This window comes from Salvia miltiorrhiza, chromosome 3, assembly GCF_028751815.1.
Source record: "Salvia miltiorrhiza cultivar Shanhuang (shh) chromosome 3, IMPLAD_Smil_shh, whole genome shotgun sequence".
Taxonomy (NCBI): domain Eukaryota; kingdom Viridiplantae; phylum Streptophyta; class Magnoliopsida; order Lamiales; family Lamiaceae; genus Salvia; species Salvia miltiorrhiza.
Window position 1 is genome coordinate 20,026,117 of NC_080389.1, and position 23,126 is coordinate 20,049,242.

The 23,126-nt window shown below is 37.7% G+C and overlaps 1 protein-coding gene and 1 long non-coding RNA gene across 2 annotated transcripts; one reads left to right on the forward strand and one right to left on the reverse strand.

Moving 5' to 3' along the window:
* Positions 1-2,506: 2,506 nt before the first annotated feature.
* Positions 2,507-11,966, reverse strand: LOC131018039 (respiratory burst oxidase homolog protein A-like). Its single transcript, XM_057946781.1, has 14 exons — positions 10,838-11,966; positions 10,606-10,765; positions 10,309-10,357; positions 9,328-9,441; positions 6,002-6,424; positions 4,564-4,950; positions 4,370-4,465; positions 4,129-4,244; positions 3,830-3,997; positions 3,576-3,735; positions 3,288-3,482; positions 3,076-3,204; positions 2,904-2,982; positions 2,507-2,824 (listed from the first exon to the last, which is right to left on the reverse strand). Exons 1-14 carry the CDS (start codon positions 11,466-11,468, stop codon positions 2,715-2,717), a joined length of 2,817 nt encoding a protein of 938 aa, XP_057802764.1. The 5' UTR covers positions 11,469-11,966; the 3' UTR covers positions 2,507-2,714.
* A 4,867-nt stretch (positions 11,967-16,833) lies between these two features.
* On the forward strand, positions 16,834-19,711 carry LOC131018040 (uncharacterized). The gene is made up of 2 exons (XR_009099995.1): positions 16,834-17,035; positions 18,694-19,711. It is a non-coding gene; the product is annotated as an uncharacterized LOC131018040 (long non-coding RNA).
* The last annotated feature ends 3,415 nt before the right edge of the window (positions 19,712-23,126 follow it).

Here is a 23,126-nt window from a genome sequence, read left to right on the forward strand (position 1 = left end):
CTCACCAAACAAAAATACAATCTTTAAACCCATGATGCCAACACCGCCTTCTTCACAAATTTGCAACTTCACAAAGAAATGTCCCTTTTTTTCTCAACATCCCGCTTATTTTTTTTCCCTATATTCTTCTCTATTCCACTCAAGGGCGGATCCAGAATTTGCCAATAAAGAGGCTGACCTTGAAGGTATTAACTGGGGATTCGGGGCGATAGCCCCCGAGTCAAAATTTTCAGGCAGTCCGTACAATTTATTTTTATGTTCAAGTAGAATTTTCATAGACTTATGATTAAAATTCGATCACCTACTATAATAAATAATTATTTTTTTCTATTGATTCATAACATATACATTGAAAGCATATAAAAAACTACCGTTGTATGTTTTAAAAAAAGGGTTAATTGCATCAAAATACCTTACATTTTCCCAAAATTTGATTTTTTGACAAACTTTTTAATTGTAGCAAAAATTTTAGCTACGTTTCAATTTATTGCAATGTCTGTCCCGCGTATATTTCCGGCCAAATTCATGCTGAGGTGGACCTCCGTAAAGCTTAGGTGGCATGTCGTGCCGGGTAATGAAACATTGCCGTCTCAAATCCATTGCAATAAATTGAAATGTAGCTAAAATAAATTGGCCGGAAATGAATGGATTTGGCCGGAAATATACACGGGACGGACATTGCAATAAATTGAAACGTAGCTAAAATTTTTACTACAATTAAAAAATTTGTCAAAAAACCAAATTTTGAAAAAGGTAAGGTATTTTGATGCAATTAACCCTAAAAAAAATTAATCTAGCCTCTACAAGAATAAACTTATTTTTGTTAGTATATTGAAAGGTATTTTTATCTTTTTCTTGAAGCTAGAGTAGGCTAAGACTGATCTATATAATTATTAGGCTAAATATATTTAATATTCCCTCCGTTCCACGAATCTTGACACGTATTCCTTTTTAGGCCGTCCCACGAATCTTGACACATTTCCAAATAAGATACTCCCTCCGTCCCATTATTGAAGACACACTTTCCTTATTGGGCTGTCCCAATAATAAAGACACATTTCCAAAAAAGGAAAGAATTAGAGCTTAATTACAACTAATTAATTGAACCTTAATTATTCTACAAATAAGTAGAAAATCCTAATCTACATTTCAGTCCCACCGCCTCCCACATTTCTCTTCACTCCCGCCGCCCATCTCCTCCCCCTTCTCAGCGGAGTCGCCGCCGGCGAACCATGGCCACCGCCGAGCACCCCTCGCCCCTCCGGTGAGCCTCTGATCACTCGCGCATACACTGACGGGGGCAGAGGGCCAAGCCCTAGCCCTTCCAAACAGCAACGTCGCCCTTCCCACGCCACCCAGATCCGCCGAACCACTACCGCCCTGAGCCGCCGAACCACCACCACGCGGCTCTGGTCTCCTTTCAAAAACCCAGATCCGCCAAACCACCACCCTCAATTTCTAGGTTCGATTTGAGAGAGGAAGAGAGTGGCGGATCTGGTTCTGAGGCGGCGGAGGCGTCGCTCGAGATGCGTGCGCTTCTGAAACTGCCGCCCATCCCCCTCTCTTCTCCTTCTCCGGCGGCCGTAGCGGTGAGGCCACCACTCTCCTTCTGAAACCCTCCATCTCCGCCGCCATTCTCATGGTTCAAATTTGGTTGTGTTGTTTCATGAAACCCTCCATCTCCGCCGCCATTCTGCCAATTTTTGTTTTGAAATGGTTCTTCCTCTTTCTGCCAATTTTTGTTTTGGAATGAGAATAGTTTTCGTTTGCAATTTGATGTTAATTTTGAATCAGTTTTTTGTGCTAATTTTTTTGGAAAATTTGCGATTTCTAGTTTGATTTTCTGGGCTCCATTTTCGGCAGCATAGCATAGGGAATCGGTGGTGGTGGGGGTGGGCGGCGGCGGCGGCGGTGGTGGTCGGTGGTGGTGGTGGTGGTGGGCAGTGGTAGTCCGAGAAATGAGAGAGAGAGAGTTGAGAGTTAAGTCCCTAATCAAATACACACCACAACACTTAATTCCTTAAACTACTTTATCTTAATCTCCGTGCCCAAAAGACCTATGTCTTTATTAATGGGACGGAGGGAGTAATAAATTATGATATTTTCTCTCCTACTTTATCACTTTTATTACATTCTCTCCCCTACTTTATGGCTTGTATACTTTATGAACTACACACTTAAAATACTAATCTACAACTCCTTAATTCCCGTACCGAAATCAAACTTGCCAAGATTCGTGGGACGAAAGGAGTATATATAAGACAAAATTTTGAACTTGCACTGGGCTGGAGCCCAATGCAGCTCCCATGTACATCCGCCCATGATCCCACTTCTTGCGGACACACTAAAATGGCAAAAATGGAATATTGATCATAGATGGAGGGAGTAATATATAATTATATAATATTACTAAAAAAGACAACACAAAATTTGAGGATACAGCCGTATGCTCCACCCTGAATCCGCCTATGTTTCAGGCGATGTATGTTGGCTCATGAAACTCTACTTGACTAACCAAAATATTTTATATATACTCAACTTGTACGTATACATTTTTCTGTAATTCTACTATGGTATCCTATCAAAATCTATACAAAATATTATTTCCTCCAAGCGTATACTTCGTCTTACTCTGTGAAATGGAGAGACTCTGTACGCCAAGAATGTCACAAATATATACTACTACTAAAGCCTTGAATGTTTGTAACTTCCTCTTAGAAGTGCTCTTTGTGGAACTCGAATTTCGTCGACCCCTTCTGATTATAGTCATAGCAGAGGTTGCTAAGCTCCTTGGCTAATACCGGCGCGCCACAGTAGAAAACTCCTGCTCAAAAGTGTTGTATTCTCATTGTTAAGCCATGGAGGGGAAGTGATGTTTTAGAATATATAGCATAATGACTCACCTATTCTTGCATTGGCATGCTTGGTACCGATCTTAGACAGGACTTTCTTCCAATTAGGCCTTGCGAAATGCGTTCTCACCTGTTGAATGAGTGTGTTTTGGAACGCGTTGTCAGCTATCATAAGTATCAAAGATAATGAACAATCGGTTGCAGAGAAGTATGATTTTCTTACCCTTGTGCCGGACACAATGTCAACCCCATTTTTAGCATGGTTGAGTGCCTGAACCATAGTGATGAGAGCTGAACGAGCATCGCCTTCTTCATATACACTGGTTAGATAATTGTGCATCTCAATCACACCCTGCAAAATTAATGTTTTTGAGGTTATAAGCATGCATTGTGTGCAAGTTTTGGGATGTTTGTGATGTTGAGATGGCGCATTACCCTTTGGTCGAGCTCAGCCACTTCATTCATGACGCCTTTGAACCAATCAAAGGACCCTTGCTCTCTCGTGACCCAATAAAAGTAAGCATTAGTAGTCCTTACTGGTTTCCTCCGTTTGGGAGATATCTTGTTCAACGTTGACTCGAAAGAGCCCACACTCTGGTCCGAGTGCCTGCTGAAATCTGATAATGAATCCTGAAATACAGAGAAAGAAAAGATATTTCTTAGGTTCGATTTTCTTGTAAATATTAAAATGGCCAACAAATGAGAATAAGAAGTGAAGCTTACAGCCAGCTCCTCCATTTTGACAATATTGTTGAGTAAATCTTTAAGGATGCTGATGAAAGGCGTCGCTCCAATACCAAGACCAACAAGTAAGAGCACGTCGTACTTTCTGTAATCTTGCGCAGGAGCTCCATAAGGACCATCTATCAGTAGCTTTGGTAAACTGAATTCAGAGAAAACATTAAATTTTACTAGGAGGAAGACATCTCTACAAGTTGATGCAGCATGGATATGAGATGGTTGGATGAGAAACATACCTTTTCTTGGTATTTTCGTCGGCCCTGAGCAGCCCACTCTTCCCTGAAAGAGGAGGTTCGCACGCCTCAGAGAACACCCTCTTAAGTTCTTGTGTCCAGTCACCCAACTGCCTTATGTGAATGCTAAGATAATCGTCATCAGGTGCAGAGGTAATCGAAAATGGATGCCTGGTGTAGATATGAACATGCAAGCATTAGAGAGATAGAGATATCTGGTCAGGTGTAGGTTCAAACAATCAGACATCTTCAGCAACTACATTGACACAAACTGAATTTAATACCGAGTTACTGAATTTTACCATTCAAATGGGGAAACAGCTGGGCACTGGACGAACATGTACTGACCACTCTTGTATCTAAACTGCGGAGGCTTTGACATTTGCAACGTCAGTACATTTCCTGGATAAATTGCTACCTGAAAAAAGATTGGAAAAACAGAAAAGAATAATTAGCCTCTTGAATCCATGCAAGTCCCATATAAATGTTATGTCTGATCAGTTTCAACTTCATTCGTATTTGTCTAAACCAGATCATGCTCACCTTCAAAAGCCGGACACTGAAGAAGCCTGACCGGAAGAATCTAAGGGTCCTTTCTCCGGCATAGAGGAGTACAGGGACAGCAAGATACATCCATGTCTGCAATGTCAAGAGATTGAATGGCATTAACCATTGGAGCTCAAGTTTTCATGACTCTTTTTAAAGTGTGAAATTCTAGCTAATACATACATACATACCGTCATTTTGTACCAGTCGTGAACAAGATAAAGGAAAGTGCCATGGACGATGAGCAGGATGTAGACCAAGGCAAACAGGTGGTGTGAATACCAGAAAGCGTTGTAGCCCGTGAGCCTGTCAAATGGCTTAGGCAACTTAATAAGACTTCGCCTGAACCACCGTGTTGCCAATGTGAAAGCAATTATCATAAGGATCACCATGAGGATCCCTGTCACACCCTCGATCCCTTTAACAAGGTCCATATACTGTGGCTTGTGACGACCAAAATCGTGAATCATATACAGGTTGTATCTGTAATCCGACTCATTTATAAGCCTTGGAAAGTCGCAAGCAAGATGGTTTCCAGCATGGAGTATGATACCAACTACAATGGCTGCAGCTATAGTCTGCTTGGATCCAGGAAAACACTGATCAGAACTCTGTTATACTTTCAATGAATTTCTACTGCCAAAACTTCATAAACTAGAGCTCAATAATATGAGGGTGAATCGCTGACTAACAGATAGCCAATATCATAGATTAGCACACGGTTTAAGATATGAATCATGCTCCAATTCTCAAGTTCGAATAGATCAATATTCATGTTTGTTTAGCCTATAAAAGAAACATTGTTAATAGAATTCAAGTTCTCATTTCTTTTGTTTTCTCTATTAGGCTTTCTATCCAGTATTGATATTACCGTTAATTAAGGTTAATGAAACCTTTCTTCATAAGGATAGCTGCATAACATTGCAAAGTAGTTTTACTTTCAATAAACTAAAATAATAGAAGCATGCTGCAAGGTAAAACTAGTTGATATTGTGAAGTCAATTATTTTGGACAGCAATGTGAAATGCTTTCTCCATATACTTTTACTTGGAAAACTGACTAGTAATGCTTGAAGTAGAAATAATAAAATTATTAAACATGTTTTGCATACTTCATTTCTATTTCAAAAAATCAACTTATAAGCTACAGATCATGTTATTAAAAGCCAAAAAGAAGTTCTGATCTCATACTGCAAAATGTCAAAGTTCTCTGCTAGATTCTCAGTTGACCCGGTTAATGCAAGTAGAAAAAGAAAATGAAGTTGAGATATTTTGTTTTTATTGAATTAATCACTGCTGACTTGTTCATTAAGTCGATGGTGACCGCGGGGCCACACATAAACGTATAAAACAAGAAAACATAACAAGCGTGACTGCGTGAGTAGTGAGTAGGTGATGCTTATGAACACACCATGGTTGTTGGGGACACTGTTCAATTCTCTTTCTCATGTCATTCTATTTTGTTCTATATTTATAAGCCTAGCTAGACCCTTATTATTAGTCTTGAAGAATAAGGCTGTTTCTCATATCCCATCTCTAAAACCATACCAAATTAGTGGATGCCACAAGAGATAATTAATTTCGAGTGTTTTTATTTAAAAAAAAAAAAAATCATGGTAGAGGTGCATACCTTATGAAAGTTGATGTTGTCATCGAAGGGCACAAAATGGCCCATCTTAGAGGACCTGAGCCAAGTAATGATGTTCCTACACACAGGCAATAATATGAGCGCCATGTTGAATTTCAAAGTCTCGGCTGCACCCTTAGCCGTGAGAAGGCAATAACCCATGATCTTGAACGCATTCTTTTGTTTGTACGCATAGAACTTCCACGTGAAGAGTCCAATCATTATCATAATCCACAGCGTTAGCACCCAAATTCTCTTCCAATTTTCTTGCAAAAAGTAAATTAATTTAGTGCTTAGTCTCTTAATCCGGCCTCGATATCGGAGGCCGTGGAGGTTTTGGCTGAGGGCTTGGCTTGTGTAGCTTAGAGCTTGGCTGTAGTTGAGGTATGTGTCCTTCTGTAGCAGTAGTGTTTCCAGCTGCCAGAGCTGCATCATTGTGTGACCAATTTACATGCATAAGATGATGATGAATAAAGTTGGTTCATGCGGATTTTATCCCTAAATGCCCAAAATGCAATCATGTTTGGACCATATATGATACGTGTATGTGTGATTGATTTCAACATATTTTTAGTGCTGAAAACACGCTTCACTGGTCCGGGAAATAGCTAGAATGTTCACATGGGCCAAAAAGTCTACTACGTCGCATGATGGAAAAAAGCAATTAGACAAGATTCTTTTGTTTCTTTTTGGTCGAAATTTGTATTTCATTTCATATTATGATTATTACATTTGTGGGAAATTTTAATATTCTTTTTACAAAACTCATCTCATTGTCAAAATATGGAATGTAATAATATTCGTTCGAAAAAACTCTTTTGTCTCGTTTCAAGAATTCTTGAATAACCAAAAAAGTGATTTATGGACGAAAATATACATCAATTTAATCTCCACAAAAGATAAAGATAATATACGTAATAGTGTGTTATTGAATATTACATACATAATTTGGAATTTTATACAAGAAAATCTCCACTAATCCATTACATGGAATTGAGGTTCAATGTACCACACTTGATCTTTCACTCTGTGTTTCACTTTCAATTTTATTTATTTTCTTATATATATTTTTCTCCAATTTCAACTTTGTATGTTTTAGTTTAATTTTGTGATTATTAACTAGGGTTTATTCCATCTAATTAGGGTATACAATTATTTTTTATCATTTAGTTTCAATTTTATAAGCTAATAATATGTTGATAAATTCAAAGTAATGGTATATACTTTTATAAAATTTATTTTTAAAAATAAAAATTAAGTATGAGTTATAGTATTATAATAAATTTTATTTTTAGAAAAAATATTATTAAAATAATAGATATAATTACATGACGTGCGGTAATTATGCATAGCGAAAAATCGAGACTGTATCATAAGAAGCTACCTATCTCCACGATAATAAAAGTGATATGTGTTACTAACTAATACTCCTACATTGCAATTAACGAGCTAACTTTTCAAGGCTCATTACGTACTATAACTTCCAGTTGCATCTTTTTTATAATTTTCTTCATTAACTTCACCTTATCATCTAATTGGAATTAGGTAATTGATTAATTGATTAATTCTTTAAAGCAACAGTTGGCAAGAAAGCTACTCATGGATTACCCATTTACCAAAACTATCCTCACAATATAGTAGTGAATTGACTTTTTTTTTTTAAATGGGTTTATCTACTTCTTGTTGTCATTATAACATTGTTCTTGTTAAGAATCAGATTGGAAGATTTAACTTGTTTTTTTTCTTAAATCTCTAAAACACCTACTATTTTGCATTTTTTTTCCTTCCCTTTTTTCTCTTAAAAAGAACTTTGAAAATTATGAAGTATTTTACTGTACAACAGTTAACCCACTGGCTATGCACAAATAGTTACAAGATTTATGCCCTACACCTGTAAAACATAAGCAGCAAACTTTTTTTTTTCTTTCATATTTTTGACAAAACCCGCAAACTAGAGATAATTATCTGAAAATTAAATACATTAAGCCAATAAGCGAAAGGTAGGGTCGTTGAGCTATCAACGTAGACAATTCATACTAGCTATGCCTTAACAAGATAATTAAGGACTAATGCATATAATATTGTCAACCACTTTTGATCCTTAGATATAATCATACTTTAATTTAAATAATGTTTTTTAGTTCTTTTAACATCCTTTTTTCCTAATTCCCCCGACTCCCCCAACTTCTCCATTTTGACTTTATCAGAGACTAGCTAGATATTGAAATTTAATTAACAACAATTTTATATGTTAATTTATACATGCATAACGCATATGGTATTTAATTCAACGTGTATAGTTGAACAACACGATAACTGTAATGTTAAAAGGATGTGAGATCAGTCATTTGTCCTCTAACTACTCATTTCTAAATAATAAAATGAAATTGGTAACTAAAGTCCAACATATGATAGTTTTAGTTGCAACCATTTTTCATTCTGTGTGCTGTGGTTGGTGAAGAAGCAATGAATAAATACTAAGATAAGGTATGTAAGTAGAGTGTTAGCTTTCGAGGCAACTCATCAATTTTCTAGAACTGCAGGGTATATAAATCAAAATTATTCAAACTTAACGTGCTAGATTACACAAGTCATTATCTTGATCCCTTACATAATAAACATGCATGTATGTTCATATACCGTAAGAGCATATCTTAAAATAAGAAATAAGAGCAATTTTTAATGTATGAATTTTATGTAGAACACGTATGAATTCACTGTATAAAGGTATGAATTGTGAAAAATAAATTTTTGCTATCTCTGGGATTCGAACTCAGGACCATAAATTCATCCAACAGGATTACGAATCAACCGTAGATCTTGATGATCTAAGGGCTGAAAATGATTCTTATTTTATATCTTAAGAAATGCTCTTATTTTAGCTCTTCCATATATATATATATATATATATATATATATATATATATATATATATATATATATATAGGGGAAGGCTAAAATAAGAACGCTTATTAAAATATAAATTAAGAACTATTTTCAGCCCTTAGATCATCAAGATCTATGGTTGATTCATCACCTTGTTGGATATATTCATGGTCACGAGTTCGAATCCCAAAGATAGCAAAAAATTATTTTTTCGATATTCATACCTTTATACAGTTTATTCATGCGTGTTATACATAAAATTCATGCATTTTTGCTGGTTCGTAATTCTTAAAATAAGGGTGGTTTATTGAATAACCGCCCCCTATATATATATATATATATATATATTTGTGTCTCTGTATTCCGTCTTATTATAGATAACGATTTAGAATTAATGTCGTACGAAATTTATGAAGTACGTTTAGATTGAAATTGAGTCGTACCTCAATGTAGCCAAGCCTTTCAGGGTCTAACTCTTCCATGATTAGAGCTGCGTACTCTTCGGCTTGCTCTTTCAATCTCGACAATTTATTTGCAGATGCACTAAGCATAATAATCTACATAATAAAATAATAAGAAAAAATGAATAAAAATAGAAAGAAAAAAAGTGTAAAGTACATGAAAACAGTAAAGAATTATGTACTGTCAATTTTTCATTCATTCAGACGTACAAGTTTACCCCCACCAACCCCAGAGTTGATTTAATTTTTATTTAAAAGTCGGTGCATTTTAGAGAATTTTGACGTAGCATACTTTGACTTTCTCAATAACAATATTTCTAGTTCAACTTCAAATAAATACGTGTGATCTTATATATTGAGACATACATGTGTACATAAATAAATCCCACCAAATTATAAACACAGAAGTATAAGTTTCATGTATTTATTGATAAAATTAAATAATTATTACCAACTCGGATACTTAATCAATCTCATAATTAGAGCTGCGTAATTTCGTTTCACAATTTCGGCATACCTATTATTTTTAATTAACCGTCAAAATTTACATGTTTAATATGCATACGTATAAAAAATATATATATATTGTAATTCTAAAAAAAAACAAAAAAAAATATGCATACGTATAAGCATATATTGGAGTTGGTGATACAGAATAATGTGGTCATCCCTCACGCCTATCCCTAATCGATTTAAATCCTACAATTGCATGAAAAATAATATTCATGGTAATTACATATACAACAGAATTATATCATATTCCTCCATGTGTACCTAATTAATTGTTTCCTATGAAAATGGTCAGCTCTATTATTTAATTCTACCGAATCTGACAGACTGTGCTGTGGCTCATAATCATCTCTTCATTAATTTAAAAATTTCTTGATGAGGAGTGATGATTATCCATTATTTATTGTAGTAGATAAATTATCAATCCAACAAAACGAACGAAATTAATGTTACCTCCTTAACTTCCTCTTCGGTGATCCGACCATCCTCATTTTTGTCCACCCTGCAACACGATCATTGATAAATTCAAATTAATTAAAATGATACATAATTCATCACGGATAATTGCTCGATAGTTTATAACCTTTTTCCCCTCATTATTTTTTTATGACAGCGATAGTAATTTTGGGGCAAACCAAAGCTTCCGACATTATTTCCAATATTGTATTGTTTGAATAAATTTTGAAATCGATTTCTACTTTTACTGTACCTTAATTACTTAATTAAGATTAAATAAAGATTAATACGTACATGTCGAAGAAAATCTGGAGCCTCGAATCAAAACTTTGATCAGTAATCTGTGACCAGAACTCGTAAAGCTCATCTCTGCTGATCTTATCGACTTTCAATCTTCTTCTTCTGCTTAATGCATCGAACAACTCCAGCCCAAATTCCTTCGAATCTCTCATCCCTATTGAAAAATAAGTAATTGTTACTATCAAAGAAATTAAGAAAAATATCGTTTGAAAGGAGATTAATTAACCTATGCATTGCGAAAAATCAGCGCGATGAAGGTAACCGTCTTTGGCGAGCTTCTCGAAATTGATCTGAACTTCGTTCCACGCATCAACGCGGTTGTTTCTGCCGTTACTGATGAATTTAAGTCCTTGCAGCGCCTTGTGAGCGCCGGAGCGCGTCCGATCGAGCTGCGCGCGCTGGCGGCGCATCGCCCTCGCCGCCATGGCGGAGTCCAATCCGCCGTTCCCTGCGCCGGCGCCGGCGCCGGAGAGTATCCGCGACGCGTGCCCGTGGCTCCACGAGAACCTCCTCAGCTCATGCGACAGCTGCTTCGCCTTCGCCAGCGCCTCCGCCTTGAGCTCCTGAGAGAACTGGAGAAGCTTGTTCGAAGTGCTCCGGCGCATGGTCGGAGATCGAGACGCAGACGACGGCGCAGGAGTCTCGATGCCGGAGATAACGTCATTACCGTCGATGCTGATCGCGGTGGCTGGCTCGACGCTGCGGAGAATGATCGTGTCGTCGTCTTGGAGATCGAGCGTGACTTCGACGAACTCCGCCGCCGAATCGGCGGAGAACTCCGTCGCCGGCGAGGATCCTCCGCTGGCTGGATTTCCGTCGGAGCCCCACCGCCGCTCATATCTTTCATTTCCCTTCATTGAATTAATAAAAATGCGACAACTCTTTTTGTGAATATCTTATTTTCGTGCCAGCAAAGAAAAACTGACGGTTGTGTGGAGGAGTCGCACAAATTGGGGAAGTTGAGAAATGGAGAATAAACTACTCTTATAAAAAAATATATTTTATATCCAAATAATAATTAGTATTTTGAATGAATATGGAAAAAGGAGTGGAAATGCAATGAGAAGCAAAACGCGTCAGGAATCTAAGTAAAACGACATGCAACGTGGAGGTGGTGAGAGGTAGACGGAGGGAGAAAGACTGAAAGAGACAAGGTGGAGAAGGCGAAGAAAGAAACAGAGCTCACAGACTCAAAACGTACTGAGATTTTTCTGTTTGAATTTCTGTAATTTGTCCAATAAAATTATTGTATCTCGAATTCGGTGATACTGATCCTAAATGTATTAGCTAGAAAGGGCAATGGGGATTGGGGAGTGGTTTTGTTGGTGCCGAGTTTATGCGGTGAAACTCCATCTCTCTCTCTAGCTACAGATTCATATATGTATATATATTACTCCCTCGGTCCTAATATTCATGGCTCATATTCATTTTTGAGCCGTCTCACGTTACTTAATTGGCTCGTTCCCTTTTTGGAACATAATTAAGTGTAAATTGCATAATCAATAGTTGAATAAAACCCTATATTCTACCCAAATATTCACCTCATCAATTCTATCTTCTCTCAGCTGCTCTCTCATCTCTCCCTCACATTTCATCTGCTCTCTCCACTAGTCGCCAGTAGGGATGGCAATCGGGTACGACGGGTACGGATAGTGACTATCCATACCCATACTCACGAACTAAATGGATAGTGGTTTTTAACCATGAAACTATCCATGGATATCAAATGGTATCCAAACCTGCTACCCGCGGATACCCGCTACCCGTCGGGTATCCACGAACCCGCTATCCGATGGGTATCCGTCACCCGCTATTCGTTGGATACTCGCCACCTACTATCCGCCGGATACTCATGAAACACAATTTAAATATAAATTTAAAACAAATTTAATAGAAAAAAAATCAACACAAATAACATAGTTCAAATCCATATATTGAAATCCACAAAGAACAATATTTAAATTCAAATTCATCAACTAAAATAGAAAATCCAACAAAATTCAAATTTAAATTAGACTATTAGAATTTGGGCCTTAGTTTAGTTTCTGTTTGGGCCAATTTTAAGATATAATATGCTAGCCCATAATCTCAAAATATATATTCAAAGCCCATAATGGAATTTTTTGTGGATATTTGACGGGTAATTCACGGATAATTGACGGGTAATTGGCGGGTATTTTTCGCGGGTAAACGGGTTTCGCGGGTATGGATAGTAAGTATCCAAACCCATACCCACGAACTAAATGGATAGTGAATTGCAACCACGAAACTATCCGTGGATATCAAATGGTATCCAAACCCACCCTAATAGGTTCGGGTTTTTACGGATATCCGTTACCCGCGCGTAGATTGCCATCTCTAGTCGCCAGCCACTGCCTCTGCCTCCGCCGTGTCCGCCACATCCTCTGTCTCCATCCTCCGTCGTGCCCTCCACTGCGTGTTCTACCTCTGCCTTCCCTAAATTTCTCTCTCTTGTTCGCCTCCAACCACGGGCAGATCTCCTCGAATAATTTAGGGATTTGCAAGGATTTAGGAAAAATCATCTGTTTTTGGGGTGAGGGAAACAACAAAGAGTGGCACGTAGCAGATCGGCGGCTCTTCTCCTTAAAGGTGTGGCAGTGGCGGCGCGGCTCGATGGCGCTGCAGAACAAAGGTGGATGGGGTTACAAATTGGAGTGGAGATGTTTCGCTCTAATTCGATTTTTTCTTTTGAGGTTTTCAAAAGGGAATTACTCCCTGGATTTTCTGAGCTTGATTTTGGTATTTCACTATCCTGGGGGCTTTGTATCAGAGCTTGATTTATGAAATTTCTTTCTCAGAGCCTGATTTATGGTAATTTGGTGCTTTTTGTATCAGAGCTTGATTTCTAGTAAATTGGAGCATTTTGTATCAGAGCTTAATTTTCACAAGGGGCTGACTTCGCTGGCGTTAAGAGCAGTGCCGACGCCGAAACTTTAAGAGGCTGGAAGAAAGAGTTCTTGTGAGCTTGATTAACAATTACTAAAAGTAATTTAAAACAACACTAATTATGTGGGTAACACATTGTTTCTCTTAATTTTTGTCTCCTAAATACCCGTGCCGAAAAGTTTTGAGCCATGATTAACAAGACGAAGGGAGTATGTATGATAATATGATGTATAAATGGGCGAAAGATCCAATTTATAATTCTTTGCCGCTTTGAGAGTAATGGTTTGAATATGCAGGAAGCTCCACCATAACCATTTAAGCGGGCACATTCCCATGTCCCTCACCACCATCACCACACTTTTACTCCTGTACGATTTTTTTTCATTATCTCATTTTTAATTTCATTTCTTTCCCTTACATTACCTATTAATATTCATTATATTCATGTTTAATTATGTCGAGTGATCCCTCAAAAATAAACTCACGGGCCCAATTCCCGTTAACGGATCCTTCCGTTTGTTTACTCCTCTCAGGTCTAATGCCACTCCTTTTTTGCTACATCCAATTGTCTCTGCTCGTTGTAGCTTGAATTCTCACTAACTGCTGGAAACTTAATGAAATATCATAATCCTTGTTTTGATGATACCAAAATCAATAGGTTTCTTTTGTAATAGACTAGAACTTCTTGAACTAAAGTGTTAGAGTTCTTTTTCTAGTTTAGTTGCAATTTTGAAGACTGAAGACTGAAGAACGAAGGACTGAAGACTGAAGACTGAAGTTGCCGACTGAAGCATCAGTCGAAGAATCAGTTTTGAACTGATTACTTAATGCGTGCCACGTGGAATCAGCGGACTGATACTAAAGTCAAGTATCAGTTAAACATTCTTCCTCGGGCTGAACCTCCAACGTTCAAAGGATGCCACGCACTCCAGAAGTATAGCCGCATTAAATGCAGAGATCTCAGGATCGTCCTTTCTCTGCAGAGGTCATTCCTCTTTGGTGATTACTTTTTCAGAATGTCGCATCTCCTGCTCTTCAAGATAGCCGTTCTCACCAAACAAGGAACCTCGAAGATTGAAGCCTCAGCCCAAGTTCAAATTACTCTCTAACGGAAGAAATCTTGAAGACCTTCTCCGCCAACGGATCTATTCAAGACTTCTCCTATAAATAGCGCTCGATGATCACTTCAATCTTCACCGATTCAACAACATAAGCTGAAACTCTTCCAAAATTGTTTCTCAGCCAAAGCCCAGCCTCTCCAAAGTTTGAATCGAATAAGAGAATCCCAAAGCAAAAAATCAATCACTGCTGATTACATAAATTCTCTTAGACCTTAGGCAAACCATTGCTTACCCAAAGCCTAGGTCAAACTAACTGCAAAGAACTTGTTCTTTGAAGTTTAGTTGGCAAGTTTTCAAACCTCCCTTCGAGCGACTGAATCGAGTGTTTGAGTTGTAAAGGAGTTCAGGAAGGTACTCTGTCTCCGTGAGATCCTAGTGCCCAGTGTGTGTGCTAGGAGTGAGAAATCCAACAAGGTGTGTTGGTACTAAAGATTGGATCTTCAGTTGTTTCGGTTGTGTGCACTCGCAAGTACACGTTCAGGTTTGCTGTGCACCCGTAAGCACGAGCATCGGTTTACAGCGCACCCGTAAGCACTTGCAGAGTGAAGTTGTTGGTCTGATCAACCGACCGTGGATGTAGGAAGTGTTTTCCGAACCACGTAAAAATCTCTGTGTTATTTACAGCTTTCAGTATTTACTTTCTTACTTGTGCTCTTCCCTTCGTAAACTGAAAACTGATTAATTGCAAAGAGAAACTTAAGACTAACAACGTGCTCAACTAAAGGCTATTGCGAAACAAAAGTTTTCCGCTGCGTGTGTTATCAGTCTGACTGATCTATCTTCTGATAGTCAGTAAGATTAATAACATCTTTGTTTATCAAACTCGACTGAAGCCTTACGTGCATCAGTTAAGTTCTTTTGACTTAACTGATAACTCCTTACTGAAGAGCTTTCAGTATCAGTCGTCAACCCTGTTTTGGTCAAAACTCTTTTCAGTAAATAGGTGTCTGAGTTTGTGTTTGAAGTTTCGTTTTGATCTCTGTGTTAAGATCGAAAAATAGCCTATAGGAGTATTCCTCCCCCCATACACCTATTCGAGACCCTCCAGACCTAACACTAACCACTAATTGATCAATCTCGTTTCAGTTTTGCGAATAATTCGTTGGATTGTCCTTTTTTCTCCACTCCGTCGCGGTCACCATTGCGGTCTTATAACGCTCCGTAACTACTCCGTCGCAACATTTATTACTATTTCTGTTTGCTATTTCTATAACGTAAAAGTGTAATACTTATATTTGTGTAGTGTTTGTCTAACTGATAAACATGCATTTTTACCTCTTGGTGTGTCATATTTGATGTTTAGTTATGAGGATTTTGTGTGTGTGTGGTTGATGGTTTATTTGAGCTTATATTGGTTTATGGTTAAGAACTTGTCACTTCCTTGTTGTTTGAATGAATTTTTAGAAATAATAATGCCGAATTTGGAAGATTTGGCTGAAACACAAGTTGTAGTTCGTCTCGATAGGAGTTCGTGAGCTCAAACAGATCAAAAATCAGAGTTCGGACGAGGAGAATGAGCCAAAACAAAATCGCTGCACAAAAGCTGTCAAGACCCCATCGGGCATTTTGGCGCCGCATGCGGACTGGGCGTGACCCCATCGGGTATTTCGGCGCCGCATGCAGACTGGGCACGCGGCCGCGCCTTGGGCTGCGTGCTAGCTTAGTTTTTGCGCATTTTTTTAATTAATTCAGCTATTTTTCGATCCTACACGGTTTTGACATATTTTGAGACCTATATGGCATATAAATACTCCCCGGAAACATATTGAAAAGACCTTTTATCATATTTTACTTTTCCTGGATAGCTGCAGAGACGGACTGTAATACCCCGTTTCCTCGAGCTAAGTTTAGAATAATTTTTAAACTTAGATTTAAGATGATTCACGCCGGATTGAGAAAAAGAATTTATCTTTAATTCCAACAAAAATGATTTACAAAAACATTTGTAAATTTAGTTATTGGATTTATATGCATTGCATATTTATTTAATTTAGCATTCAAGTATTTTCACGAGCTATTTATTTAAGCAAACACTGAACGATTATTACAGTTTTCATAGTACAACCCGGGAGACTTTTTATTTTATTCAATCACCTACCTCTCCACCACACTAATCTTTTTCCCTACCACCACTAATATTTTCTTTTCCCTACCACTAATCTTTTTCCCTACCACCACTAATATTTTCTTTTCCCTACCACCACTAATTTGTTTTCATACCACTACGCTTTGTAAAAAAAAAAATAGCTTTTAGTCATGCCCTTATATCCTTACTTCTCTCTGCACAACCAAAGTTGGAATTCATAGAAGCCTTTAAGCTCCAAGAGTAGTATCAAAGTAAGGGAGAGCGTGGGAAACCTAGGGCGTAAAGTTAGAGTGAAGATTGTGCTTCGAGGGTGAGTTTTCTTTGGTTTTTCTCAATAGAAAATGCTTTAAGACCATGGATTTTTACACATATGTGTGCTATATTATGTGAGGATATGTTTTATGATTTTGGATGATTATTTTGGTAGAGTTTATTGGGTGAAAAACCGTGCATGAGGTAAGGCAGTGAATCTGCCATAAGCACACTGCTTCGGCAGTGTATTGCAAGGCGATTCCAGCCATCCAAACGGTTCCCAAAAATTCCCAAATTAATTGTGTATCGTGTTTAATATGTTTTCTATACTATGGTAAACTTTAAGAATATTTAGAGCTCTCATGTTTTATTTATGAATTTTTAAACATCACTGCCCATCTGGAATATATATTTTGTAAACCATCTTTGGGAGGCCATAAGTCAAGTTTCAGTCGGTGAAAACCTTTGAAACTTGAGTATGTCACTCTAGACTCCCGTATCTTTCTTTTGGCATTGGCCTCACCATTTTTGAGTAAGGGAAACAACCGGTATAAATTCTTGAAATCTAGTTCTTATTCCTTGTACCATCCAGTAGGTTTTACAAACCTACGACTTTGAGGTCTCAAAGTCCGACTTAAATCTTTGATTATCAAGCATATCTTTCTACTGAATATTCATTGACATGTTGGGAACTTACTTGTTCAGTTTTAGAATTTTTGGTGAAGCCTAAAGTGGTTTTTCCGATTTATATTCTGAATCTGCCAAACTTGAACTCTTTTTGTGCACTGAACTTTAGACAGTCATATCTTCTAAACCATGAATTTTCTTGGAGTAAATCCAACTGGAGAGTGTTATGATCTCTCCCTAGTTTCCGAATTGACCCTTGGGGTTCCCAGTGGAGTTTTGTAAAGGGAGATATGAATTTTTAAAGAAAGCCCACTGACTTGGTTGTAATCTGGAAATCTGAAATTTTTATATTTTTGTTTGTTAAATACCCATCTTTGAGAGGGCATATCTTGCTCGTTTGAACTGTTTTTCATTCGATTCAAATTGGAGAATGATCCTTGAAATGTCTAGTTTCCAGAATGTCTTTTGGAGCCTTATTTGGAGATCCGAGGCAGATTTGGTGTCTGTTGCAAAACAACCCCTTAAGTGCTCAAGTTGTTGAATTATTTTCTATGTATCAAAGTTTATTTTAAAGGATGCTTCATGAAAGATTTAGTATATGTGCGTAACGAGTTTGGGGCTTTGATTTTTTTATCTCACTTGGGCTTTTATTTTTTAATTCAAAGTGGACTTCCTTATTAAATAAATTGGGCTGCATTTTTACTAAGAAAAATGACTTGGTTTAAATTTACTAATTAGACTCTGATAAAGTTTAATTATTTATTTCTTTAAAGAATGATTTCATATTAATATTAATTATTATTATGTGCATATTTTAAGTGATTACTTTTTATATATTAAGCATGACATGAAGTTTGCATTTGCATCATGCAATAAAGACATTCATGATTTAATTGGTTTTGATTATAATTTCAATTATTAAAAGAAAATCGAGTAAGGATATTGTTGGTGTCCTTAGCTCAAGAATTAGTTTTCAATTTTTATTATTAAATTTGAAAACCCGGCGTGATGAATCAAGTATGTTTAGTACATCCACAAATACATTAAGATTAGTTTCATGAGACCTATTAAGGATAGAATTTCTTGTAGGCTTTGTGACCAGGGGGATTAGCGCTGCTTTCCCAAGACAGGTTTTTATGTGTATGATCTTCAGGCTTTGCCTATTCAGGTGGGCTTACTTTCCAAATGTACAAAGTATGATTGAGTTATTAAGCTCTAAATGTTTCAATAAAATGCAAATTATTTATTTAATGTAATGAAAACTGTTTATCCAATAAAATGTTTATGTGCACTCTGCTCTGTTTAAGGCTCGCAATTCATGGATCGATCGAGGTTCTCTTATGGCCTAACACGCTATTTGAGAATTGTGTACACTTGTTAGTTGTTTCGGTGGGTTGATCTCCATCGGGCACTAATTCATGTAAGAGGCGTTATAAGGGTGCTTGGCTGGACGTGTTCCGGAGCATGTATCATGTAAGGCCTGCCTGGGTAGCGTCCCGAGGTCAATTCAACTTGTCTGAGTTACGTCCTCAGGGCAAGTGCAATGGGAAAAATGGATCCGTCGGTGGCTAGAGGTCCGGGATCACAGCGAGTAACAGAAAGGGAGTGTGACATGTGCGCACAAATGAAAGAAAATGTTTTAACATGCTTAGAAGTACTTCTTTCAATTTAAAACCTTCTAAGTCATGTCAAGTATGATTGGATAAACTGTCTTTATTAAAATATGAAATGTTTCAGAAAATGCATGCCCACTAAGTACATTAGTACTTAGCCCAAAAATACTTTCAAATGTTTTCAGGTTGGCTGGCCGGTGCTGACGGGACGGAGCTGAGGTTAGCGATAAATTCCTATGTTAGACTTCCGCTGTAGCAATTACTCATATCAGTCTTTTGTTTTTCCAACTTAAGATCTTCATGTTAAATTTCAAATGATATACCTGACCGAGCTTAGACTCTTCACTACTAAATTTATGCCAATGAATGTCGGTTGTCAGAAGCATGAAACAAAACTTGTGATCCAAAGGGGCATAGCCCGACTTTCTATCCTATTTCGGGTTTTTACAAGGTTGTTCCTTGTTTATTTCTATGAATTAGTTGCACCTCGATTATATTTATTCATTCAAGAATTGGGGTGTGACAGAATGGTATCAGAGCATGAGTTTCCTTTCATGTTTCTGATAACCATAAGCTTTTCAATGTCGAGTCTAGAATAGTATCTCTAGACTTCTAAGAATGTCAGTAGCCCTCAGCTCACCGTCACACTGCCGCAACCAAGGTACGATAATAGTTTCAAAATATACACATATGTATTTCAAATGTTATGAATGTTTCCAAGAAAAGAAAAAGTGTGCGCTTTCAATGAATGATGCTATGTGAATTGCTTACCGCTTTCCATATGCTATAAGTTATGAATTGTTAATCGCTTTCATATTGTTATTTTGGGTCTCCGACCCATGTAACCAGTAAGTATCGTGTTTGGGACAACCCGAGCCCTTAACGATAAGATGAGTAAGTATCGTGTTTGGGACAACCCGAGCCCTTAACGATAAGATGAGTAAGTATCGTGTTTGGGACAACCCGAGCCCTTAACGATAAGATGAGTAAGTATCGTGTTTGGGACAACCCGAGCCCTTAACGATAAGATAAGTAAGTATCGTGTTTGGGACTACCCGAGCCCTTAACGATAAGATGAGTTAAAGTCGTGTTTAGGACTATTGAGCCTTTCACGAATACCAGATGTATGGTCGAGTTAGATTCTTTGAATCTTTCTGGCAATAGAAAAGTTTCATGTGGCATTTAATGTCAACATGTTTCAAGTTTCAAAGAGAATGAACGAATGAGAAAGCTTTATGTTGTCGTTTTAGGCTAGCTGCCTATACGATTAGAATGGTGGATCCTCTTACAAACTGTTTGAGTACCACCCAAGAATGCTTTGAGAATGTTAATCGTGATAGCACCGCTTGATCGATTTAAGTAAAGACTGGTAAGATAGCAATGTTTAACATAGATATGTTACAACATAGAGGCAATGCCTTAAGACTAAGGATTCACTTGAGCTATTTCAATAGCAGTGAGATTAAGTTTTTCACATAAGAACTTATGTTGCTTATGATTATGATGTTAGTCGTGATAGCTTAGCTAGAACGGCATAGAATGGACTTTCATGGTATCAGTAACTGATGATGAAGTACTTGTTAGTAAGTATTTTAAAGTTAGAAGTTTGACCAGAGCCTTACATGAATAAGAAGTTGACATGATTGGGGACGAAGCTCCCATTTGACTGAGTGATTTGTTTTGTTGGGTCTGGCCAGCCCACATGACTAAGATCTCGGTGATTGTCAATTAAGATTTTTGATCTCAAGGTAGAGCATCATCCCAATATATAGACTCGCACTATATAGTTGTCATAATAGAATATCCTTTTATCACGATAAGTATAGTAGCGATTAGAATTACTCAGTTTGTCGTTAGTTTTCAACCATTAGAACGATGCACTAAGTATCAAGTTGTCTTTTGGTAATCAAAGCGATTTTTGGAATCCCAAGCGAAGAACTGGAGCAGGTAGTGAGTATGATGAAGTTTTCAACCAGCTGTCAATATGTGGTCCACATGGTGGACAATAATGAGAAATGCGTAAAGGAGTTCGTAAATGAATCGCATCATGAGATATTCAATTCCCTAGTAAACCAGGGAGATAGTACGAAGGAACAAACAATGAGCGAGACCCTCACCACCGAGTCACCACAACAAATGGAGAAGGAAAAAGTTCATGCACAAACAAGATATGTACACCACCTCAAGATGGAGGTAAAGAAAAAGGAAATGGAAGGAAAGCAATGGAACTTAACTTAAGGTACAACCCAACCCTAAGGTTAGCAAGCACAAGCCAAAAGAGTGGACGCTTTGGCAAAAGTGCCAGAAGCTCCATCAAGAAGAATGTCCGAATAGAGCAAATGATCGTTTTAAACGGCAAAGAACGTGAACATACCTCATCAGCCCAAAGAATAAATTTTGGAACGCCACCACAATGGAATCTTAGAAATCCACATTGAATAATCCAGACGAGGTCTTGTATGGCCGAAAATGTAGTTCACCACTTTACTAAGATGAAGTGGGTGAAAGAAAGTTGTTAGGTCCTGAACTGGTCCAACAGATGGTTGAGAAGGTCGACCACATCAAGCAAAGAATCAAAGAAGCTCAAGATAGACAAAAGTCTTACGCCGATAAACGCCGATCGGAGTTAGAATTCAATGTTGGGGATCGAGTTTTCCTCAAAGTTTCTCCCTCAAAGGGAGTTATACGTTTCAGAAAGAGGGGCAAGTTACGACCCTGTTATATAGGACCTTTTGAGATCCTAGATAAGATAGGCCTTGTAGCCTATAGGTTGGCATTGCCGCCCAGTATTGGAGACATACACAATGTCACAGCCCGCCCTAACTAAGGATAGTTAAGCCGAGTGATCTACGACTAGGGATGGGGTTAAAGAAGAAGGGGAAGAAAAGGGGCGTCATTTATAGCCGTAAAAATTACTCATCTTAATAAAACTCGTCATTTTTATTCATGAATACTCAATTGAAAATAGTCTATGAAAGACAGCATAAAACTTAATTAATATCATTAATCAAGTTATACATCATATGAAACCATTCTCTTAAGACTCAAAGTATGACATAACATACTATAACATCAACAACATCTTGCAGCGGAAAGTAGCTAGACATATGTATGAAGACATATTCTAGACAGGTTAACTATTTATTAACAACCCTGGAGACTCCGCTCATTGCAGCACCATCATCACATCAGCTCAACCTGCACATTTAGAAAACATATGCAGGGCTGAGTACAAAAGCACTCAGTGGGCACGTATGCCTAGGTATAAAAATACATGCTTCAAAACTGTAAATTGTCATGCCATCATAAACAGTACAGCAAGGGAGTTTTTCGCTAAAAAGGCCCAAGCTTACTAAGTTCATTTGTGATTCTTAAAGTTCGTCTGCAGACTAAGTTCTCTTGTAATCTATCATATCTGGAACTGTGTGCCGGAGAGGTGGCCACCTCTCACGGTCACTTGACCGGCCAACCCGCTAGATGACTCACGGTCACTGGTGTACACTAGTCCTGGCAGGATAGCTATCAACTGCTCAGGACCCGAATTCGATTGCATCATTGGCAAAGCCAAAGCAGATAGATATCATACTAAAATTTAAACATTTTATGGCAAGACAATACTTGAAATAACTTTAACTCAAAGATTTTGTCATGAAATAACTTGCTTGAACGTAACATTTAAACTCATTTGATATATATATATGAAACTGAAATTAACAGTTAGATCATCTCATGCATTCATTCGTATAAGAGGCCTACGACACGCAGGGGATCTCTATATACGTATAGTAAAAGTAATGCCCACCTGATTGCAGTGTTTTGCTACTTAAGACAATGATTCTCTTTCCTTAGCGCGATAGGTTACTCAGACGCTTTTGTTTATTTGAACCTTTGATAACACGAAAACATGTG